This window comes from Pelophylax lessonae (assembly GCF_965119305.1).
Source record: "Pelophylax lessonae genome assembly, chromosome: 3".
NCBI lineage: Eukaryota > Metazoa > Chordata > Amphibia > Anura > Ranidae > Pelophylax > Pelophylax lessonae.
The window spans coordinates 221,698,950-221,724,591 of NC_138770.1; the positions used below are offsets into that span (position 1 = coordinate 221,698,950).

General features: G+C 42.7%; 1 protein-coding gene across 3 annotated transcripts in view; it reads left to right on the forward strand.

Annotated features, from left to right (window-relative positions):
• PLOD2 (procollagen-lysine,2-oxoglutarate 5-dioxygenase 2) overlaps positions 1 to 25,642 on the forward strand; it is a 282,208-nt gene that overhangs the window by 180,932 nt on the left and 75,634 nt on the right. For all 3 annotated transcript variants that reach the window (XM_082248892.1, XM_082248890.1, XM_082248891.1), the window contains exons 7-8: positions 11,995 to 12,092; positions 24,985 to 25,086. In XM_082248892.1, coding sequence (XP_082105018.1) covers positions 11,995 to 12,092; positions 24,985 to 25,086 — 200 coding nt within the window. The remainder of the gene's footprint in view (positions 1 to 11,994; positions 12,093 to 24,984; positions 25,087 to 25,642) is intronic.

The window sequence follows — 25,642 nt, forward strand, 5'->3', positions numbered from 1 at the left end:
CCAGTCAGAAGCCACGGACATGTAGACTGCCTTCCTAGTCAAATCTCCAGCTATAGCAGGCCTTCCGAACGGCCATGCGGTCCGCCAGGGCCGGTACCGCCAACCACGCCAAATCCCCATGCAGAGAAGGTGTTGTGTGCTCTGCAGCACACCGCTATTCGGTACAGGCCGCCGCCATTTTTTTTGCTGGATCGCACGAGCCGCCATTTTGGCGTAGCCTCGTGTCTCCAGCATGGGGGCGGCCATGTTTGAGGTGATCCAAACACCTCGTGGAGCTAGGGGAGGCGCCGGAAGGCGTGCAGAGGGGCGGAGCCGCCTCCTTTCTTCCTGGGCAGCCAGCCAAAAGACTTCCTGTTTGTGAAGACAGCGCTGTAACCTGTTGCAGTTAAACTCTGAGCATCAAGTGGTGAGCCTGGGGGTCTATCTCTCTCTCTCTCGATCGATAGGGATCCCTAGCAGGTAACACTAAGGGGCTTTTGTGGCGCTGGGGGTCTGAAAAAAAAAAAAAAAAGTTTTTATTTAATTGAATTGTATTATCCGGGAAGTTACTGGAATAATCATGGACCCTGCCACACAAATTCCCCCACCTGTTTCCCTCGAGGGGGCCACGGGACCCGCCGGTGCACAGAGTATGGATGCATTTACAGCAGTTTTGGAGTCTTTGGTGGCTCGGGTGGAGGCAGCCTGTCAGGGACGGGGGTCAAGGAAGCGACCCCCGCCTACCCCTATATTATCTGACACCTCTGACTCAGATTCAGAGATGGTCACTGCAGCTGCAGGTCCCTCTGCAAGGGCTGTTACCTCAGGTAAAGCTCCCTCAGACAGTGAGGAGGACGTTCCTTCTCCCACTATAATTCAGGAAGAAGCATTGGTGGACGCACTAGTTGTGGCAGTGCGGGAAACCTTAAGACTTGAGGTTTTACCGGCAGAGGCAACTGAAACAGAGATTCCCTTTGGTACTAACAAGCCCATCAAAACGGTGAAGGTTTTTCCTGTACCCAAGTGTTTTGGTAATAAAATTAAAGGAGAATGGGAGCATTCTAAGCGTACCTTTACGATTTCCAAGCGTATTGCTAGACGCTATCCATTTGAGGAATCCTTCATTAAGAAATGGACGGTACCACCAGCGGTGGATCCACCTATTTCCAGGCTGAATAAAGCCACGGTTATCCCAGTGGAGGACACTTCGTCCTTTAAGGATCCGGTGGATCGGAAGATGGAAGCAGAGTCCCGCACTATCTTCTCTCTGATAGGGTCAGCATTTAGACCAGTAATTGTTATTGGTCTAGTTTCCCAGACACTTACGGAATGGGCGAGATTGGTACGCCAAGACCTTAGGGGAAAAGATATTCCCCAGGAAACATCTGATTTGATGGAACAGATTATACAAGGGCTACAGTTTATCTGTGACGCAGCCTTGGACACTACTCCCCTATTAGGGCATGCATCTATGTCAGCGGTAATCCTCAGACGTGTGCTATGGTTAAAATGCTGGTCAGCTGACCTAGGTTCCAAAAAGACCTTGACGAATCTCCCCTTTCAGGGGAATCGTCTATTTGGGGCCACCCTAGATGAAATTATTAAGGATGCCACTGGGGGCAAGAGCACTATCCTGCCACAGACTGCTAAAGCTAAGGGACCTCGCAACAAGCGAGGACCTTTCTTTACCGCCCATAAAGGGTTCGTACGCCCGGCTGGAACAAGCGGGAAAGGCAAGACTCCTCCAGGAGGGTTCAAGAAAGGCTGGTCGGACAAACAGAGGACCGACTCAGCCAAACCCGAAGCAAAGGATTACACAGCCTGAAGGTGCGCCCCCACCCGGGTTGAGGGTGGGGGGATGTTTTCACCGGTATTCAGGACATTAGATCGAGCATTGACTACTACTACCGGTGCGATTCTTCCCTTCCAACATTTAAGTACTACAGGGAGCGGTAGTCACCGTTCCCTGAATAGATCTTTTCCTTTACCTTTTCCTAAGATTAGTCTCTATTCCCCACAGGAATCGGATCTGGTTGACCAGACAGACCAAGAAGCCTCTAGCCGGGTGACTTCGGTCCCTGAGGTTCAACCAGAAAAGATCACCCTTCCTGATAGGAATCAGGTATCTGATAAATGTGTGGGAACAGAAAACGACCAGACTTTCTCGGATGGTCGGGGCCAGATAGCTCTAGGGACGCCTGGTTCAGATCCAGTCAGCACCAGTGGTCCTAGAAATTCTAAGCTGGCCTCGTCAAGCCGGCCTGACCGACTTGGACATGCTAGTCGCAGACGTTCCGTGGGAGCTTCGTCTCAGGGAATGTCTGTGGTCTCAAGGACCAATTTACCATCGTGCTTTACAGTCGCTGGTTTTAATGGCCTGGCCATTGAGACCCAAGTACTGAAGGACAGAGGTTTGTCAGCTTCAGTCATTCCTACCCTTATTAAAGCAAGGAAAGCGACTTCCAGCAAGGTCTATTATCACACATGGAAGACTTATATTGCGTGGTGCGAATCTTTAGGATTTCCTCCACGTACCTATTCGGTGACTCGAATATTGGCTTTTTTGCAAAAAGGGGTTGAGCAGAAACTAGCCTTGAGCACCATCAAGGGTCAAGTTTCAGCATTAGCAATCTTCTTTCAGAAACCTTTAGCTACCAAGTCCTTGGTGCGGAATTTCATCCAGGGGGTGCGGCACCTGGCTCCACCAGTCCGCGCGCCCTTACCGCCCTGGGATCTTAATTTAGTTTTGTAGGTTCTACAGAAACCTCCCTTTGAAAACATCAGGGAGATTCCCTTGCTTACTTTATCCCAGAAGGTGGCCTTCTTGGTGGCTATCACTTCTGCTCGCAGGGTGTCAGAACTGGCTGCATTATCATGCCAGTCCCCATACCTAGTGATTCATAGGGATAAGGTAGTACTTCATCCTAAGCCATCCTTTCTTCCTAAGGTGGTTTCAGATTTTCATCTGAATGAAGATATTGTACTACCTTCCTTGTGTCCTCAGCCCAATCATCATCGGGAACATGCGTTGCATTCCTTGGATGTGGTTCGGGCAATCAGGGTATACCTGAAAGCTACGGAATCATTCCGTAAGACGGATTCACTTTTTGTGATCACGGATGGCCCCAGTAAGGGGTTGCCTGCATCTGCCGCGACCATTGCCAAATGGATTAGACAGACGGTGGTACAGGCTTATTCTATTAAGGGTCAGAGTCCTCCGTTCCCTGTTAGGGCGCACTCCACTCGAGCGCTCAGTACTTCCTGGGCCTTTCGCCATCAGGCGTCAGTGGTCCAGGTATGTAAGGCGGCCACCTGGTCGTCGGTACATACCTTTACAAAATTCTATAAAATTGATGTGATGGCATCGGCGGATGCCTCATTTGGCCGCAAGGTTTTGCAGGCCGCAATTTGAGGAGACCGGTGGTCTACCTCGAGGGTTTTTTTCTGTTTGAAAAATTTATTTTTGTTGAGTCTCATCATTAAGGATGAGCATTGTAAACTTCTAGTTGGCACCGGTTGGGCCTTCTAGATTGGGATTTGATTTCCATTTTCCCACCCCTCATTTGTGATACTGCTCTGGGACTTCCCGAAGGTGCTGTATCACCGAGGACTACGTCTGTCAATGAGCGATAGAGAAAAATGGATTTTTGTAAAATCTTACCGTAAAATCCTTTTCTCTTAGCTCATTGACAGACGTAGTTCCCGCCCCTCTGTTTTTGAGTTGGGTTGGGTTAAATTCTCTAAGCACTGCTTTTGTGACATAACTGATTTGCTGTGGCGGAGAGAGAGAGGATATACCCTCGGGGACTGCCCCTGGGGTGTGGCCAGAGCATTTTTATTTCCTGTCTAGTCCTGCTCCTGTGGAGGCAACATAACCCGAAGGTGCTGTATCACCGAGGACTACGTCTGTCAATGAGCTAAGAGAAAAGGATTTTACGGTAAGATTTTACAAAAATCCATTTTTCCTGGCTCTGCGTCATGCCATCATACTACGGGTCAACTCCGCCCCTCTGACCCCCATAGGACATCCATGAAATAGCATAAAAGGCAGGCAGTACCTGGTGGAGGTGTTCTTTTTTTTCGTCCTCGCTCCGGACACCTTGAAAAATATGTTATCCTTCCTTGTGGCCTTCCCAGGTTCAGCCTCTCTCCTGGGTAACTGTATTTTTCTCCCCTTAAACATGCTTGCTGGCTCTTGTAGTTCACTAGAGATGGTGGTTTTGCATGCTCCAGTGTGGGGGGAGGGGGCCAGCTCAGGCTTCCTCTGATTACCTTGGAGCTTTTGGTTAATCAGTGGAGACAGTCTGCAGGTGCAGCTGGCTTCCTTTTCCTCTGTGGCCATACACTGTGTGTAACTGGGTCTCTGCTGCCCTCACTGTGAGTACATGCACATCCTGGTCTACTTTGCCTGTGTTGAAGCTTGGGGTATTTTTGTCTAAAGCTGCCGCCAGCCTCAAAGCACTGAAGATGTTTTTTTGGGAAGGAATGCGTTTTTGTTTTTCTTTATCTTTTTATGGAAAAAAAAAAAAGAGAGCGCAATGTATGTGGCCAGGACGGAATAAATTTTCGTCAGTTGGTCACTCTGAATGGACCTGATCGAGTGTGGAGCCACAATGTTGTGGGGATGAATGTGAACTAAGCACCCTGCAACTTTGATTTTAATTCCAGGAGATCACATACTGAAATATTGACACGGCTGTGAATGCTTCACATCATCTTATAACTAATTTGGAGGATATTTCAGCAATACCTTAAAGAGGTAGTCCAAGGATCTTCCTCTCATGCTTAGCACAATGAGGTGCTGGGAGGATACGTTGCCAGGAAGGAGAATGTGTCTACGCCTTAATGGGGTAGTCAGAGTTTCTCATGTCCACTATTTGTAGCCACAAAGTTATTGTGAATACCGGATGTAGTCACCATTCCCAAGTGTTGGCATATAGCTTGCGCTGCTTTACAATACTGTTGCTACCTGCTGCAGAGACAAAAACAAGGTTACTTCTGTTTTTAGGTGACAGACAACAGCATAAGCTGGCACTTTGTGCAGCCTGTGGCTATCCTATTAGTCCTTATTGCTTAGAGCAGATAAGGTTCTCCATGAGTGGAGGAGAAAGGGCTCTGGTTGGGAAGCTTGTGTAAAGTTTTCTCAGTTTCAGGTAAAGGCTTGTTTGCCTGGCCCTTGTGGATGGCCCAGGACTACAGCATCAGAGTTGCCTAATGCCCCATACACACGTGCAGATTATCTGCAGACTTACCAAAACCATATAATATAAGGTCAAACCTAAACACTTTCAATTTGTATGCAATCCGGCAGGCCCTTGCACTACATAGAAAAGGTAAGTCTGCAGACAAAAGTCTGCAGATAATCTGCACGTGTGTATGGGGCATTAGTGGGGATAGCCTACAGCCACACCACACCACCCTGTATGTGCTTGATCTCAGAAGCTAAGCAGGTTTAGACCTGGTTAGTGGATGAATGGGGGACCACCTGGGAACACTAGGTTCTGTACAGCAGTGCATATGCCTCTTAACCAGCAGAGGGCAGTAATACGGATAATTGTGCACTTAGCTTCTCTAGGGTTCTGAGTCAAGCTGCCCCAGTGCTGTGGGGGACAGTTCACCACTGTAAGTCCATGGGGGGCCCTTGCATGTTCTGCTTTCTGATGCTTTGCAGAGTCTTAACAGCCATAGGCATGCTTCCTCAAAGCAGAGGCAACAGGGGGCTTGTGGTTTCAGAAGCCTTGGCGCCCTGGATGTTTTGGGGCTGCATTTCCCATGATGCTCATACACTGTGAGGTATAGTTGGGCATTGTGGGAGGTGTGGTTCTGGGGTGCCGAGGTTCGCTATCACTGCTCTAGAGCTATGGTCAGATGCAGGTTTTAAAAGGAAAGCAGTGTACAATGTTTGCATTACCTCCCATACCCTGGAAGACATTTTTAAATGTTTGAGGATCAATGATCGCTAATGTTCTCATCCCTGCAGAAGTTTCCTGCTTCCTTACCATAGCTCCCATGCTCCACCAATCTGTCAACAGTTTTAAGGAGTGATTTTTGGCCCAGGGCATTCTTTCGATGCGGATGCAGAGGTGGAGCATGAATATTCATTCCCTCTCTTGGGTCAGATGGCCTTTGGATGATTCTTGGTGCTAAGCACATGCAGGTATTTATGAAGGTTCTTGTCTTTATGACAGAATCCTGGAAAACCATTATTCTGGTGGTAAGGAAGGGCTGGTGCCCTTTTCTGGACTTCGCAAACGCTAGTCTACAGATTCCTATAGTCTGGGTTCGCCAGCACTCAGGTTTTTTCTAGCAGACAATGACTTGACCTAGGTCATGGTATGTTTTTTGGTTGGCATTCTCCCCAGAACCCTCTTGAGGATACTATCAATCTTTATGGCATTTATTTCCTCAAGTGACATTTTGCGGATAGCGAAGTAGGGGTGCTGCTGCTAAGTAACGTTTTTGCCTGCAGGACCCTCTAGATCTTGGAGTATCATGTTCATTTTTAGTAGATCCAAATCCAGTCTACTTAAGTCCTGGATCGCTGTTCATTGCAAGCGAAGGTCATGTCCATCCTTCTGGGTCCGGGTATGTTTTTGGTCATGGTCCTGCCCCAGAACCCTTCTGGAGGTATTATCTATCCTTGGGGCATTTGTTTCCTCAGTGATATCCTGCTTAGAGCGACGTAGGAGCACTGCTGCTAGTTAACACCTTAGCCTGCAGGACTCTCGAGAGCTTTCATCTTGTCAAGTTTTAGTAGAATTGAATTCAGTTTACTTACTCCTAGATAGCTGTTCAGTGCTAGTTAAGGTCATGCCCATCTTTCTGGGGCCTGGGATCCTGAGCATTATGTGGACTATATCCTGGTGTTGGCTCACTCCAGGGATTTTCTCATAGACCGCCGGGATCAAGTCTTGCAGACCCAATCCAAATTTGGGTGGATGGTGAATGTGCAGAAGAGCCAACTTGTTCCGTCCAATGCCTAACCTACCTGGGCAGGCGGTTTCAGTACAGTCCAATACAAGATTTTCCTGTGAAGAGAGAAGATTGATCAGTCTGTGCGGGGACCAAGGGGATTAGGTCCTCAAAGGAAATCACGGTTCGTCGAGGCAGGGGTTTTTTTAGGTCTCCTAATGGCCTGTATCCCGGCGGTGCCTTGGGCACGGTGGCACAGGAGAGGGTTTCAGTTCTGCCTTCTAAGCCAGTGGCGCCGCGGTTCTCTCAGCCAGAGGTTCCAGGTTCCTTGCTTAGTTTCCAACAACCTTCTGTGGTGGACCAAGAGGAGCAACCTCTCCATGGGCGGGCCCGTCAGCCCTGGAGACTGGATCACGATTACTGCGGATGCCAGTCTCCAGAGTTGGGGGGAGCATTGCCTACAACTGAAAGTGCAGGGAGTGTGGACCAGAGTTTGCCATGTTCCTTGAATCTCCTAGAACGAACAGCGGCCAGGGAGGCACTGAAGACGTTTCAGCTTGTAATCCAAGGCAGGAGAGTCAGACTTCTCATGGACAATACAATGGCAGTACATTGTGAAACAAGGGGGGACAGGAAGTCTGCAACTTCTCCAGGTAACTGCGGAGATCTTCTCCTTGGCCGAAGCCCACTTGTTGGGACTGTTCAGCATCATGTCTCCCGGACCCTCAGAATACCCTAGCAGACCAGTTGAGCAGGAACTTTGCCAACTACACAGGATGGATGCAAAATCCAAAATATTTGTCGAGCAATGGGGGTTCCCGAGATAGACTTAATGGCGACACATTTCAACTGTCACGTTTTTTTTTTTTTTCCCACTTCTTCGGCCCGCAAGCTCTGGCCCAGGATGCTCCAGGATGCTCTCTATCAGAAGTGGGGCTTCAAGCAGGTCTACCTATTTCCATCAATTACTCTGATCCTCAAATCATTGGTGAAGATCATGGAGGAGGGAGTACCCGCTATTGTGATAGCTCTATTCGGGCCGAGGAGGCCATGGTTTCCCCTTCTTTGTCGTCTGGCGGTGTGTCCGCCAATAAGGCTCCCTCAGGTCAGGGACCTTCTCATCTGCAACGGCCACACTCACCCCAACTCGGCCTGTCTGGCCTTGACTGCATGGAATTTGAGAGGAGCAAGCGCCAGAATCTAGATCTCTCTGACTCGGTAATGTCCACCATTCTGTCATCCAGGAAAGAATCTACTAAAGGCCACTTATTATAGAGTGTGGCAGAGGTTCGAGGATTTCTCAGTCCAACAGGGATTTTCTTTCCGTTTCCCCTCAGTGGTGAATATATTGGATTTTTTGCAGTACGGCCTCGACTCAGGACTAAGCTTCAACATGCTTACAGTACAAATTTCAGCACTTTTGGCCCTTACCAATACCTCATGGTCAAAGGAGTCTCTAGTAGTTGGATTCCTCCGTGCGGCAATCGAGATATACCCGCCTATTCGTCCTTTTCTTTCCAAAATGGGATTTACTGTTAGTATTAACAGGGTTGCTAAAAAGCCCCTTTTTTCCCCACATTCGGACAGTCCTTTATGGTACCTGACATTAAAGACGGTTTTATTTACAGTTTTGGTCTCAGCCAGATGAGGCTCAGACGCTGCGGCCTTCTCCTACAAAGAGCCGTTCTGCACCTTCCTTCAGGACAGCATAGTGTTACAACCTTCTCCCAAGTCCCTTCCTAAAGTCTCGTCGGAATTTCATTTTAATTGGGAATCGGTACTCCCAAGCCTTTTCACCTTCTCAATCAGACTTGGAGGAGCCTCTCCCACAGACATAGCTGCCCAGAACGGTCTTGTTCCGGAAAACAGATGCTCTTTTTTTGTATTCCCAAAGGGTCCCAGGATGGGTATCCCGGGCCCTCCAAGAGTCCTCTAGACAGGGATAGTTAAAGCAATCCAAACAGCTTACTCCCTGGAAGGCCTCCCCCCTCCTCAGGAGATCCGAACACATTCCACAAGAGCGGTGTCATCCTCCTGGGCAGTTTGGTCCAAAGTATCGGCAGACGTGGTCTGTAAGGCAGCAGGTTGGAGATCTCCGAATACCTGCATAAAACACTAAGCTGGATATGATGTCATCCCAGTATGCTCAGATGGGAGCTTCAGTAGTGTCTTCTGCTGTATCAAGATATTACAATTAGTTTCTTGCAGCAGTACCTGGTGTTTCTAATTTATTCTTCCCACCCTGTGTTGTGGCTAGTTAAGTCCTGTAGTATGTTGGCATGACGCAGAGCCAGGAAAATGGAAAATTGTTACCAATACTTACCGTAATTTTCCTTTCCTGGCTCTGCGTCATGCCAGCACAAAACCCTCCCTGGTCCGTCACAAGCTCATACAGAACACCTCCACCAGGTACTGCCTGCCTTTTATGCTATTTCAGGGATGTCCTATGGGGGTCAGAGGGGCGGAGTTGACCCGTAGTATGATGGCATGACGCAGAGCCAGGAAAGGAAAATTACGGTAAGTATTGGTAACAATTTTCCATTATGTGTGTGTGTGTGTGTGTATGTATGTGTATGTGTATGTGTGTGTGTGTGTGTGTGTATATATATATATATATATATATATATATATATATATATATATATATATATATATATACTTTAACTTTATTTATAGTCATTTATTATATTATAATTTTTGATTTTGTGTTTGCCGCTTTATCATAGATGTTATAAAGAAGAACGCACAGTAAAAAAAATAACAAAATATGTGAATAGTTGGTTTGGGCTGCTCGTCCTTAAGAATTACTAGCAAGTAGAGTAGGGAAAGGGCTGTAAACCCGGTCTGATTTTAATTTATTTATTTATTTTTGTCAGGTAAAAACGTAACTAGAGTTCTAATCCTACCTCGCTATATCCAAAACTGGGGGGGGGGGAATCTTTTGTCTTGACATAAACTTTGATGGTTTTAGGCTGGGTTTTCACTGTTGCTCTGTGTGAAAACACGTTTGTGCTGTGCCATTCTTTATGAATGGCTCCTCAACACTTTTACCAATTCACCTGCATTTCAGCGTATCACAACACATGGTGACGCATTGCCATGCATTATGGTGTGCGGCATTACAGGAAAATACTGCACCCATTTTGGTGTGTTAGGCAGCCTATTGATGAATGGGATGCCTTAACACAGCCTATGAATGGGATGCCTTAGCACAGAATACAAGAATGTATCATGCTCTGTTTCAAATGCTGCTTTGTCACTTCCGGTCTCATTAGCCGCATTGTGTTAATGGTTTCCATGACAGTGGCGGTAAAAGTCTTCCAAGTCCTGTATTAACATCACTTCTAGTTTCGGGAACCATGCTGTTTATATGTTCCCTATGATAGCAGTGGAGAGGGGCTATTTATTGAGGGGCAGTTGTTTGGCTCTGTTTCTACTAAAGTCCGTACAGCGGAAGTAACACGTATAGGGTGTGGAGCTAAACCAGTGACCTCATATTACAACCATCTTTGTCTTGAAATGTGGAGTGGTGAGAAGGATTCATATCCAATGCCATACATTGTACACTTGTGATTTTAATAGAACTGTGGGTGCTTTTGATAAGTGAGTGTATTTTTATTTGTGGGAAATATTATAATTTTTTATGTAGTGAGCACTGTTCGTCCCATTTCTGCTTTTTATATGCTACATAATCTGTGCAAATGGTGGAGATAAATTGTTTTATGCATTGATATAGATTCTTAGACCCAGTCTGTCTGGACAGCATGGTCATCTACTGACTTACAACTATCCACAGGCATCTTAAAGTGGTTGTATAGTCCATTATTTAAGTTTCTGCCAGCCCCTCTGTAATAACAAGATGTACTACACAGTGTGTGGTTTTTAAAAATTCTGCAGCTAAATACCTTTTTTTCAAATTGCCAATGTGCTGTCACGTGACTGGCCGCCACTCTCCTTTCTCGATCTAAGGACTACAGTGGGGGGCGGCGTTTCCCCTGACGTCAGCTGGGTGGTCACGTGACTGCACATTGGCGATGTGAAAAAGGGTATTTAGCTGCAGGGTTAAAAAAAACAATAACATATACTGTGTGGTACATCTTGTTATTACAGAAGGGATGGCAGGAATTGGAATCACTAACTTTACTGCTAGATAAAATGGTGACAGGAGGGGGGAGGGGCGGGGGAGACAGCTCATACACAGAATCCCGAGCTGACAGGCACATGGAGGAAGGGGTAGAAGGAGAGCAATGGGATGATGGAGGCCCATAAACTGACCACTGTATTGATGATCAGCAGCTATGAATACTATGCTGAGTACACAAAGGGGGATACAGGAATGGGCAGGATGAGCCAAGTATATTACAACATAGAATGGAACAAATTACACTTCACAAGCACTCTGCAGTTTAACATGCTTTAAAGGAACAGGATCTTCTTCTTTTTTTTTTTTTTTTTTTTTTTTTTAGGGTTGCAACCTCCTTAACTGTTCAATAAGACAAATATGTTTAATACAACACCATTTTTTTTTCTTTTTTTTTTAATTTCGTAATTGCAGTACGTTTTCTTAGTCTTTTTTGAAGTTTAAGAAGACAATGACTTTCATAAGCCCTGTTTCTGCAAAGCACTCACACTGACTGAGGGAACATGGACGAGTCAGATGGGGTCTAACTTGAATTGAACTAACTAGACAGGAGGGGAGGACAGAGGGAGAAACCAAATCACATAGTAAAAAAGTTGCAGTAGCTAAAAACTACCACTAGATGTTAGCATACTAATCAACAAATAATAACCTGATGCAGTTCAATACAACACATAAACAATACATGGAAGTTAGACATGCAGCATGACAGGGTGAATCATAAATCAAACCTTACAATTGATGTAGGACTAGTGTATGTGTGTATGTGTGTGTGTGTGTATATATAATATATATATATATATATATATATATATATATATATATATTTATTATATATATATATATATATATATATATATATATATATATTTATTATATATATATATATATATATATATATATATATAATATAAATTCTCCTTGTCTGTTTATTCAAATATTAATGCTGCTTTTGTGTATTACAGATGAGGTTGCAGTTTACTTTGATGGTCCGAGAGCCAGAGCACAGAATAACCAGTATGAGACTTTTCCGATTTTAATACATGGAAACGGCCCTACCAAGGTACAGTACAGAAAAATATGTATACAGATAGAAGTTAGCTAGTAACTACATGTGTCTAACAATTCTTGATCTGATTACTATTCACCTGTCTACCACAAAAAGTAACCTTGGGAACTCAAGCTAGTAAAATATATTTGATCGGTTGTGGGGATGGCCTAAAAGATTTTGAGTTTTAATAATACGGTATTGCAAGAAAAGAGACACTAAGTTAGAAAAATGTTCCAAATCTATGTGATAATTATAGTGCTTGAGCTGTTAGACGTTACGTTAAAATACATTCTTCTTTTCCTGTAATAGAAACGAAAAAGATCACCTTTATGATTTTTCCAGCTACTGCACAAAGTACATTTTGACCTTTCCATCAGTTTAAGCCAGGAGTCTAACAAGAAAACTTCACTTACTGATTCCACACAAAATGGCCCAGATGTAAAACCCATGAATATGTAATAGGGGAAAAAAATGAAAATAAAATCTCAAACAAATAAGAGAAGGAATAGTTAAAGTGATTCTAAACACAGACAGTTTATTATTAACTGTCCCTTCTTTTTCTGTATACGGGTGATGACACTGTAATTGTTTTAATAAAAATAAAGTAACTTTCCTAATCAATATACAGCTGCCACATGACCTAGATCTTTCCCAGCCTATCTTCAGGGAAACCTAAGCAGGAGGAGCTTTTAGTCCTCTGCTGCTGGTTAAAAAAAAAAAGAAAAGAAAAAGAAAACAGCCTTTGAAATAGAGAGCAAAAATAAATATCAATGAACAAAACAATTTAAAATGTCTTAGAAACATATACAGTATCTGAAATCAAATGTGTTTTATTTTTTGGAAGTAACATGGTGTGGACTGATTTCTGCCAGTCGCAGGCTGTGTCACACCCCTCCAGCCTGTGTCTTAGAATAAGAGGGAGGTGAAGCCTCCAATAATCTACATGAAATATCCCGCCCCTATTGTGTTTTAGTTTGTTAGTGGGCATGGAGGAGAAGAAGTGGGCTGTAATTTACTACTGTGTATATGCTCACGTGGGACTCTATAGTCACGCAGGCTTCTCAGATTTGACAGGGAGGAAAGGCTCAGCATAGAAACTCACTGAAAACTGAGCATGTGCAAAGTTGTCAACACAGCTGCAAAATCCCTAGCTTAATTGGAGATGAACAGAAGGTGGAGATAGAGAGCAGAAGGATCAACCAAGTTTTTTGCAGAATACAGAATAATGGATAGATAAAGGGCAGGTGGGCCTGGAGGTAGCCCATTCCTCCTAAAGGCACAGGGACACCTTAAGCGCCTAGCACATAGCACAATGGCAGCAAAAGCATCCAGTGTGTCCCCTCACCAGTATACATCAACAACAAACAAAATGGTCCCTGCCCCCATCTATAACTGGCCTTTTTAGCAAGGACCACAGGGAAGGACTGCACATGCAAAACAAAGTCAGAAAAATTCCCAGCTCTACTTACCAACCAGTCTGCTTACCAACCAAATTAACCTGTCCAACAATATGCATTAAAAACAGGGATTTAGTTGGCACACATTTGCAAACGCATGCGTAAGCTGCAAGGCCCCTTCACGGCACCCTGTATTACTTGCAGTCCTAACTCCTTTAAATTTATAAGAGTCTCCACATTAGAGTGCATATGCTTCCATTGTGGAGACTATTATAAATTACTAGGGTTAGGACTGCAGGTAAAACAGGGTGCAATGAAGTGGCCTTGCAGCTTACGCATGTGTTTGCAAATGTGTGCTAACTAAACCCCTGTTTTTAATGCATATTGTTAGGTTAATTTTGTTGGTAAGCAGACTGGTTGGTGAGTTGAGCTGCAAATTTTTCTGGTTTTGTGTTGCATGGGCAACCTTTCCATGTGTTCCTAGCTGTGAAGGCCAGTTATAGATGGGGGCAGGGGCAATTTTGTTTGTTGTGAAACTTTCTTAAAGCTACACTTTTTTGGTGACACCTTAATTGGCAGTTGTTAGTCTGCAGTCAGTACTGTATTAGAGGTGTAGTCAGTTACACAATAACTTTTCCACATCACCTTTTATTGCATTTAATCAATACATTTCTTTGAAACATATCCAGAAAACTTGAAATTTCTGCATTTTTAATTTTTGTTTGGGATACATGAAAAATGAATTTGTCATCTTATTTATTTTTTATACTTTTTCCATGCCTAGTAATACCACTGTCTATGACTAGACAAGACCCCCCCCCCCTCCCAAAATTAATTTTAAGAACAGCTTGAACCATGATGTTCGTTGTTCTTAGGCAAATGAAATACAATACTAAGCTAGATGTATATTCCTTTTGGAAACCCGCTGTCATAAAAACCATCAGTGACTCCCCAGTTATTTTAGAACTGTTTTTCAGTCTCGGCTTCTAAGGGAGATTATTTGTGTGAAGCAAGTCTGACTTCACATTCATAATTCTCTGACCTCTGATGCCCATGTCTGGGTTGTGTGGGCCCTGCTAGTGCTTGTCGGGTTAAATGTCTGTTCAGATGGTTCTGTATTCCCACATGAGTTAGTTTAGTCAAGTAGCACGGAAAGAAGGAAATTGTATGAAAGGAGGAAAAACTGTCTTACAAGAGACGGGCCAGACTGTGATAGGCTGATGTCATCTGGAAAGCATTTGCTTCTTTTCCTGCTAACATTAGCTTGTGGTTTTTGGTCTCATCATCAGACTTGGTTATTTTTTTATAGTCTCTAGGCATAAACTAATAAGGTATTATGGTAGTGTTAGAAGTGAAGCAGCAAGAAGATGTGGTAACAGGACGTGTAAGAGGCTACGTATGTTGAGCTTTACAGCAGATGTTCTTATCAGTACATGGCCAGAGTGGGAGATGGAGTAGGCAGAATTAATAAATACCAGCATATCACATGGAACACCAACAGAATAAATGGAACAGAAATGGATGATTCATAGTGGGATTGCCAAAGATTGAACTACACGTCCCTCCAAATGTAGGTCTCGGCCATGGTTCACTTTTACTTTTAAATGGAAAATTTGTCTTCTCCTTTTAAAGATGGATTTTAAGGTGTTCTTTCTAAAAGTGTTTCAACTAGGTTGAGAAATGCCCATGCTGTTAGTAAAAGTGTGTATAAACCCTAACAACAAAGTTATTTGCTCATCTCTCCTTTTCTGTTAAATATGCCTTTTTAAAAGATTTTTGTAATGTTTCCTTCAGAAGTGCAAAAAATACCCCTGGATCCTGCCAGAAACTGCAATTGTAACTTCCTGTGCTCATTGCAGTGTTGAATTAAGCATTGTTATCATCCCTGCCCAGATCACCTCTGTGGCACACCTTCCCCTAAGTTATGGAAAAAAGGAGATTGAAGGTGTTCTGTAGTCCTGCCCTAGGGTGACAACACTGCTTTTCCATAGATACAATACAGTAAATGAGCATTGTAACCCTTAGCACAGTAAGTGGGTTACTGGTAGGATGACCAGTAAATTGGAAAAATAATTTACAAAAATATAAAATTTATATAAGTAAATAGAATTGTGAGAAATTAATAAAATTTTATTTAAAATATTGTTAAAAATATAAAAAAAAAAAAAAATCAAAGGGCTTATTCACACGGGTTCTCTTACCCATAAAGTGTGAATGAGCAGGTTGTTCATGCTTCTGGCGCTGCTTGTTACTCCATGAGGATGCAGGGGCCATACAAACACAACCACAGGTCCTAATTAGACAGGTGTGCAGTGATGGTGAGTGACCTGAATACACATGATCTGTGTTTGGGGCCGTAAACCTGAACACACGCCTGCCAAATGAGGACCTGGGGTTGTGTTCATACACCTGTTGCATCCCAATAGCATAACATAGGCTACTTGCACACAACTCCAGCCACTAAAAAAAAAAAAAAAAAAAAAAGATTTCACACTGTACAGACCAAAGCACCCGTGTGAATAGGTTCCCAGCACCTCCTTCACAGCCTTATTTTAACTCAACACAGTTTTATCTCTTAGATTTAGCAGGGACTTTGTAAGTTATTTTGTGTTTGTGTCCGCTAATAATGATTTTATTGTATTTGTAGCAAAAATATGGTTTTGATTTTCTTTTTTTTGGTTGCGTGGGGGGGGGGGGGGGGGGGGGTTGCTGTCAGGTAGGCTTTGTGGGGCTCCATGATTTCGAACAGCAGCCCTGGCAGTACCATTCTTAACAACTCTTTGAATGTGGTTTCACAGTTTTTTTACCAGTTACTAGTCTGTGATATCTGACACACCGGTGATAACTGTGCTTGTTCTTTAGAGATATACAGCATTTACTACTTTCATTTGTCAAGATCTGGGAAAGCGGGGGAAATGGCTTCCAAAGTTAGAGAGAACAACCAGGAGCCTGGAATGTTATTCATGTCTTGTTGACCTATTGAGTCATTAGACATCAGATTTAATAAATGCGTTTTGAGCTGAATTCCAGGAATTCCACTGCTTTGTAAATAGTAAAGGCACAATATGAGGGAAGTCTAGGGAGGTGCATGACACCCCCTAGACTTATCTCTGTTATTTATATTTGACAGGTTTAAAGCACTCCTGGAAGACAGCTATCTCTATTTCTGGGAGCCCAACACTGATCCTTCTGATCTCTGCATCTTCAACAGTAGCATCACTGCACCTATTAAGTCTGCCCCTCTCCTCATCCTGCCCAATCATAGAAACCTTGGTATTATGTGAACACATTTGCATTCAATAAAATGTGAATGGGCAGCAGAGGGGGGACAGATATAGCTGCACTTTGTGCCGCTCTCCTCTCAGATCCAGGAGTGTCTCTCTCCAGCAGAGCAATAAACCTGTCAAATGTAAATAATTGAGAGAAGTCCCCAGGAGATTCAGGCGCCAAGTTGGACTTAACTCAAATAGCGGAGGATAGTAAAAGGAACCCTAAAATTCTTTAAATATATCACCAGCAAAAAAACAAGGGCAGAGCATTGTGCACACATAATTAACGATGAGGGGAGGATGGTTACAGAGGACAATGAAAAGGCAACCGTGCTTAACCTTCCTAGCGGTATTCCCGAGTGTGACTCGGGGTTAGATTTTAGAGCCAAAAGCGGTAACCCCGAGCCACACTCGGCAGCGCTAGGAAGATCGAAGAATGCGGGTGGTATGCGGCGGCAGAGCTTCCTCCCGATCGTCTGCGAGCCCCGGCTTCCGTCTCCAGCAACGCGACGTCCGCCGGGGGGTGGAACCGGCGGCAAATTCAAATGTAAAACACACCAAACACACTGATATCATTCAAAATAAAATAAATTCACATTACATTGCCCCCCAGTGCCCTTTCCTGCAGTTTTACTGTACTTTTTATGTGTGTGTGTATGTGTATATATATATATATATATATATATATATATATATACGTAATTCTTGTGAATGACCAGCCCAAACCAACTGTGTGTGTGTATATATATATATATATATATATATATATATATATATATATATATATATATATATATATATATATAAAATAAATGTATACAGTTGGTTTGGGCTGCTCATTTACAAGAATTACATGCAAAATAATGGTACCGCTTTCAGCACCTAAAATCCAAAAGAATCATACCGCCAGGGAGGTTAATGCTTTTTTCTCTTCAGGCTTTACACAGGAAAAGTAGGGGTACACTGACCATGGTTAGTAGTAATACACAGGACTTGCAGCTATGGCTAACAGAGGGTGAAATCAGGGAAAGGCTGGATAAAATTAACTTCTGGATGGGATGATAAGGGACTATATCGTAGAGTTTGCTAAAGACAACATCATCATCAGCAGTAATCAGCACGGGTTTAAAAATGGGCGTTCTTGTCAAACCAATCTGTTAACATTCTACGAGGAGGTTAGCTGTGAGCTAGATAGGGGGAGACAAGTGGATGTGGTGTACCTGGATTTCGCTAAAGCGTTTGATACAGTTCCCCACAAGCGCTTAATTTATAAAATAAGGTCTGCAGGCATCGACCACAAGTTTTGCTCTTGGATACGGAACTGACTAAAAGGGCGTGTCCAAAGGGTGGTAATAAATAGCTCATACTCAGACTGGTCTGGAGTGATAAGAGGGGTCCCTCAAGGCTCAGTCCTGGGACCCGACCTGTTTAATTTATTCATAAACCGCATTGGGGACTCGATCAGTAGTTCTATATCAGTTTTTGCAGATGACACAAAATTGGGCAAGGCAATAACTGCACAGCATGAGGTAGATATCTTACAGAATAACCTGAACAAAATAGCGGAGTGGGCAACGACATGGCAAATGAGGTTTAATGTGGAGAAGTGTAAGGTTTTGCACTTGGGGACTAAAAACATAAAAGCACAATACACTTTAGGGGGGGGAACCTTTGGGGGAATCAAAAATGGAGAAAGATCTGGGAGTCTTGGAAGAGGATAGACTAGGCAATAGCATGCAATGTCAAGCGGCAGCTGCCAAAGCCGGCAGACTATTTGCATGCATAAAGAAGGGGATGTATTCCAGAGATAAAACGATATCCTTCCACTTTATAAAACTCTGGTCCGACCACATCTGGAGTATTCTGTCCAGTTCTGGTCGCCAGTCCTCAGGAGGGATGTGTTGGAGCTTGAGAGAGTCCAGAGAAGGGCAACTAAACTAATTAGGGGATTGGAGGACCTTAATTATGAAGAGCGTCTGCAATCGCTTGATTTATTCTCCCTGGAGAAGAGACGCTGAGAGGGGACATGATAGCAATTTACAAATACCTCAATGGTGAAAAAAAAGCTATTCAGTCACAAGGATTGCATGAGGACGCGAGGACATACAATGCGATTAGATGAGAAGAGTTTTAACCTCAGGCAAGGCAGGGGGTTCTTTACAGTTAGGGCTACAAGATTGTGGAATTCTCTACCGCAAGAGGTAGTTTCTGCGGGAAGTATGGCTACTTTCAAAAGACTCTTGGACATGCATCTCAAGGATCAGAACATAAGGGGGTATGAGAGATAATTACGGTCACACACACCTACACAGGTTGAACTGGATGGACTATTGTCTTTATTCAACCTCAACTACTATGTAACTATGTAACTCATAGCATGCCTTCACTTTTTAAAAATTGGCTGAATTCCTGGAATTTCGCTTTGATTCTGGAATTTATGCATTTTGATAAAAAAAAAAAGTCTCTTTTTTGTTTTATCTGCTTCAAGTTTTATCTGTGGTAGCTCAGTATCCTATAGTGTAAGTTTTCTATTACACATCTAGCAGATGAAGTACTAGTGCAAGAGTCAGAGGAATGACTAAACCTCCTCTCCTTCTCCCTTCATTCAAACTCTTGCAATTAGAGAGAGACATTCTGAAGGTAAAAAGCTACTGCTGTGCTCTCTCTTTACAAATCTCATAATGCAATGCACAAACAGTGTAATGGGTAAAGTGTCATGCCCCTAGCTTTGGAAAGGGTACAGAGAGACATACAGATCGTGTTTTACTTAAAAAATCTATCCATTAAAATAAGTAATGGGGGGAGCAATATTCGAAGACAAGACAATGAATCAACGGTGGGCTTTAGATATAGAGAGTAATGGCCAATAATAAATATATAAAAAATATGAATAATGTATGACCATGTATAAGAGAGATATGCACTTGTCACTTTAGTTCATGAGATTTTTTCACTGATTTGTGGGTCTTTATGCACTTTATTTTTGATTACATATCTTTCATGGATTTGATGTTAACATATGTATGGGTATAGCATTCTGCGTATGTTTTTCATTGAGCCCATACTTAAATTTATTACACATCTATGCACCCAGCACCTTTGATTCTCATATATTTGATCCACATTTTATACATTTTAAACAGTGCATATTTTCTATTCTCATATATTTGATCCACATTTTATACATTTAAACAGTGCATATTTTTTAAACAGGCCTTTATTTCTCTTTTACACATTGTTTTATACCATCTAGGATTTTTAACATATTTATCTCTCTCTTGTATATGGTCATACATTATTCATATTTTTTATATATTTATTATTGGACATACTCATTTTAGATACTAGACAGCGCCATTCCCTCCACCCCCTTTCACATTTCTTATAGTCTTTTGACTATAATCAAGGGAGGCTGCAGTCTAATATTAATTTTCATCCGTATAACCCATAAGCGTGGAGTTTATTATCTTTATTTAGATATAGAGAAATCCTTAACTATGCAGGAGAAATCTATGTTATCACCTAATTGGGTGTATACAAGCTGAAGAACTAGAATTTAAGGGGTGATCACATATTATTTTTATTTTTTACCTTATTACCTTATTAAATTTTCCCCTTTTTTTTCTCTTCTGTTACAATTTTTAATTTTTTTTTTTATTATGGGTTTCACTTCTAAGACTCTAGCCTTTGATGTATATGAGGAAAAAAAAGCTTATATACTAAGAGAGAGTGTTGGAGAGAAATTCATAATGAATGAAGCATAAAGGAACTTAGTGGTCAGCGTTGGTATGGTGAAGGGTAATAGATAGACGGAATTGAGAAAAGGGATAATTAATATTAATAAATATTGTATTTCCTTTTCCTATTAACGTGTAATTTGTTTGCTTTTGTAAAGAAAATATTTAGAAAAAATTAATAAAGCAATTAAAAGCAAAAACAAAAAAAAATGTTTCTCCTGAAAAAGTTTTTTTTTTTTTTTTTTTAAATATTAAAAGTTAGTTTTAAAGTATAACATTTTAAGCACACATTTAAGCTAATAAGACTGATACAAATACGAATGAAGAATCTCAGTTGAATCCACAATGGCTGGGAGTGGATATTCACAGGCTGAAATAAGGCAGAAGACCCTGTAAAAGGAATTAATTTAAATTAAAATTAAATTAAAAATATCCTTTAAGACTGAATGTTTGTATAGATTTTCCTATATAAAAATCAGTGAATGCTCTTCCTTTTTCTCTTATGCACTGTTCCAACCCAGTGATGACCAACTTTTGTAAGCTCGTACAAAACACAATGATTAATGTGTGTTCGTTGATTTGTGCAGTGGACTCTTCAAATGATGTGTCTGTGAATGATGGTTTTAGTCTGCTGTGTAATCCTGCCTGAATGAGTCTTAGTTATCACCACATTAATGTAAAAAACATTGGACAGCAACTGTCTGATTGCTTCCAGATGAGACACACACATAGAAATTCTGTTGGATGTGTGCACTCCTGACCATCCTTCTGCTGAGGTCAAATGCCCACAAATGACATAGGCATACCCAGTGGAAACATGTTTTTTTGTAAAAAGTGCACATATCTTTAAAATTACATATCTTGTCCGCTACAAGGTCAAGTGAATTTAGACTCCTTTTTATTAAAGGACAGTTCAGTAACACAAGTTTACCAATGAGCTGCCATTTTTTGGTGCCCTGACTGCTCACAACTGCATTGCTTTTTGGAGAAACTGGGGCTACACAGGACACAGAAATGTTACTCAAACAAATGTTGTTTAATTTGGGAACCTTCTATGTTCTGAAAACAGGGCTCCAAATCAGTCTAGGCAAACCATTAAATACACAGATGAAACCTATATTGTAGTTTACTCTGCCATGCAATTTTGAAATATAAAGTGGTTGTAACCCAAAAAAAAATACTCCTGTTTCTTTAAGGCACGATATTTAGCACAGTGCTTTTGCCATGTCAATTGTCCCTTTCTATGTTCTACAATACCTGGTTGATCCTGCCTGTTCCTATGTTCCCCCTGTGAGTACTCACCACGCTTGTCATGGCTGCTGATCCCCGATAACGTGGTCCGTTTCCTTGCCTCCGTCATCCTGCTGCATATCCAGAATCTCTGCATCTCCCCTCCCTTTTTTCCCTGTCATTTCTGTAGTCAGTGAACTGTGGAGCTGATCTCCTCCCCGCCCCTCCCCTCCTGCCTTGATTGAGTACTTTGCAGCAGCTGCTCCCCCCCCCATTGTTAAAGTGGTTTTAAAGTAACATCTCTTATATACTTTTATCCTCTCTGTTTCAGGAATATATTAACCACTTCAATACAGGGCACTTTGACCGCTTCCTGCCCAGGCCAATTTTCAGCTTTCAGCGCTGTTGCATTTTGAATGACAAATGCGCGGTCATGCAACACTGTACCTAAACCAAATTTGTCATTTTTTTCCCACAAATAGAGCTTTCTTTTGGTGGTATTTGATCACTGCAAGGTTCTTTTTCTACACAAATAAAAAAAGACCGAAAAAGTTTGGAAAAAAAAAGTTTTTTTGTTTGTTATAAAATTTTGTAAATAGATAAGATTTTTTTCTGCACTGATGTGGCCGCACTGGCAGGCAATGATGGGGTGGCACTGATGGGTTGGCACTAATATGCAGCACTGATGGGCACTGATAGGTGGCACTGATATGCAACACTGATGGGCACTGATAGGTAGCACTGATATGCAGCATTGGTGGGCACTAATGGGCGGCACTGATGGCCACTGATAGGTGGCACTGATAGGTGGCACTGGTGGGCAATAATGGGCACTGATAGATGGCAATCATGGGCAGCTCTGATGGGGAGGGCACTGAAAGGGTCCCTGCACCCTGATTGCCATCTCCGGTGGCCATGGGTTGGCATCCCTGGTGGCCATGGGTAGGCCATCCCTGGTGGCTCTAGTGGCCACCCCCCCCAAGGGTCTGCACTAGTAATCAATGCTCTGATTACTAGCACAGACCCCCCTCCCCGTCAGGAGAGCCGCAGATCGGCTCTCCTCTACTCGTGCCTGTCAGGCACGAACTGAGGAAAGTCGATCAATGGCTCTTCCTATTTACTATGTGACCAGCTGTGATTGGCCAAGAGCCTACATCAGTAAGCTCTTTACCGAGATCGGAGATGCGGTGTGTCAGTGACACACTGCCGCACCGATCGCCGTTCTGCGTGCCCCCCAGAGCGCTGTATCCTGCTGGACGTCATATGACGGCCAGTATGGATAATACAACCACTTTGCCACCGTAAATCCACTATAGGTTGGAGCGGCAAGTGGTTAAAGGGGTTGTAAAAGCAGAAGGTTTTTTTTTTTATCCTAATACATTAAGATAAAAAGAATTCTGTGTGCAGCACCACCCCCCCCTCCCCTTATACTTACCTGAGCACCATCTCTATCCAGCAGATTCCACGAGTGTCTCAACCACCCAGGACACTCTCCTGATTCGCTGAGACACAGCAGCGCCTCCAGTGGCTTCCGCTGCTGTCAATCAAACTTAGACAGTCAAGAGAGAGAGGGGGCAGGCCAGAACATCCGTTCCATGTCTGAATGGATACACGGAGCTGCAGCTTGGCTCAGGTGCCCCCATAGCAAGCTGCTTGCTATGGGAGCACTCAACAAGAGGGGGGGGGGGCAGGATCTCCAGCCAGGGACCCGAGAAGAGGAGGATCCGGGCTTGCCTGGGCAAAACCACTGCACAAAGCAGGTAAGTTTAACATGTTTGTTGTTTTATTAGGAAAAAACAAGACTTTACAATCCCTTTAAGTACTGTGGGTTTTTTTTTTTTTTTTAATTCTAAAGCTAAATGCCCTCTTTGCCCAGCTCTGCTGTGTGGTACATGTCCTCCCTCTGCTATCTTGCATATGTCAGAGGAGAATTTCAGCCCCTTCCACTGTACTCCTTAGATTTAGATGGAGAGCAGGGGGAGGACATGTGAGCTGGCCAAAGAAGGTATTTAGCTTTATCATTTAAAAAAAAAAAAAAACACACACACACACAATGCATTTAATATGTTCCTAAAACAGAGCGCATAAAATAATATAATAGATGTTACTATACAACCACAATAAAGCTGGCCATAGATGGTTTGAATTTTGGCTGGTTCAGCAGGGACTGGCCAAGATTCGAACCATGTATGGGTAGGCTGATTGTACCTAAGTCAATCCATCATTCAACTTGGGTACAACCAGCATGTTATTTTTTTACATACGATGATTGCCAGCAGCTATAGCAATACCCACGGTATTCCCCGCGGCAGAAACGTATCTCTATGCCCCCCTACCAGAAGAACGCAATGGCTCTGCAAAAGGGATTCCTCCATCAATACAGTCAGTGTAGAGAATAGAGCAATTTTCTCTGCTGCAACCTGTGGTTGTGGTAAAGAAAATAGCATCATCAATGGGCTGCTTTATACAGCACAGCAAAATCACACAGCCTTTGTTTGGCAGGGAGGAGATCTGATTTTTCTCTAATCCAGTTTGGAATCACTTCAGGACTTTACCCTACCCAAAGCCTCTGACTGGACAAAGAAAGGAAAAAGGCGAGGATGAGCTTTTCTCTATCACTCTTTCTCATCCTATCAGCATGTTCTTTGCTAGCACATGAGCTCTGCAGCACACCTGATTTTTCTTCTCTTGCTTTTTCTGCCTCTCCCAGTCTTAGTTCTACCGTATAGGGACTGCAGGAGGCTGAAACAAAGTTATTATTCAGGTACTAAAACTGCTTGCATTATGTAAAACCATACATATAGTTACAGTATGCATTACTGCAAATAAAGTCTTCTACTGCATCTGCCTGGAGTTAAACTATAAGTAATCAGGCAAAAAATTGATGTCAATATTTCCATAGCAGATCAGGGCTTACTTTAACAGTTTGTGAATTACTCCACAACCCCTAAAAAGGAACTTTACAGGGTATTTGATGTCTTTGACAGTTGTCATTTCCTTTTCAGCAGCACTGAAACACCTGCTTTACAGCATTCATACTGACACCTTTTAAGGCAAAAGTCTATAAAAGAGTGTATAGAAGTGTGAACGTTACTTGACACTACTTTTCCTGTGTTTTATGTCTTAAAATACCTCGCTGCTGAGCATTTCTGGTGTAGCTGCACAGTGTTTCATTTCTCCTTTTATAGGGTAGCTTACTATGAATATATGTTTTGTACTGCGCTGTTTTTACAAATCAGTATTCTGTACATATTTTTTTTTCTCTCTATAGGTTCAACTAAACTACTTTGGAAATTATGTTCCTGATTTATGGACACCTGAAATCGGATGTCGAAATTGTGATTTAGATAACATTGATTTATCAACGATTGATGTGAGTATGCTTGTTTTAAACAGATCGCTCTTCATGCTAGCTCTGGATAGGAATGTACCTTTAGTATAAATGTCTATATGATCAAATTCATCTAACAGTCCAAATAGGCAATGGATAGTGTAGAATCCCCACACCAGTTTCTGTTAAAAAGAAGTACATGCACACTCGTCACCACTGTGAGGGAGGCACACCTGCTTACCAGAACCTGTTGACCCTCAAATTATAGAGAGGTCAACAGCAGCATATCCGGAATCTAGGACCGGATGAAACAGCCAAAATCCCACTCAGATCATTGCATCATCCATCACTACTGTAAAGGTCACAATAATACATAGATCTTATGGTCATCACCAAAGGAGATCCACATTTTAAACCGATATGGACAGCACCATCGATGGTACATCAGAAGATGTAAATGACAAAACCCTAGTGCGGTAGGTTTAAGAAGCTAAAACCACTATTTATGCAAGGAAATACACTCACTGTGATAAAACAAAATTAGGCACAGCAAACCCATATTGAATGAAGATGGCCACAGCATTCATCATGAGATCCA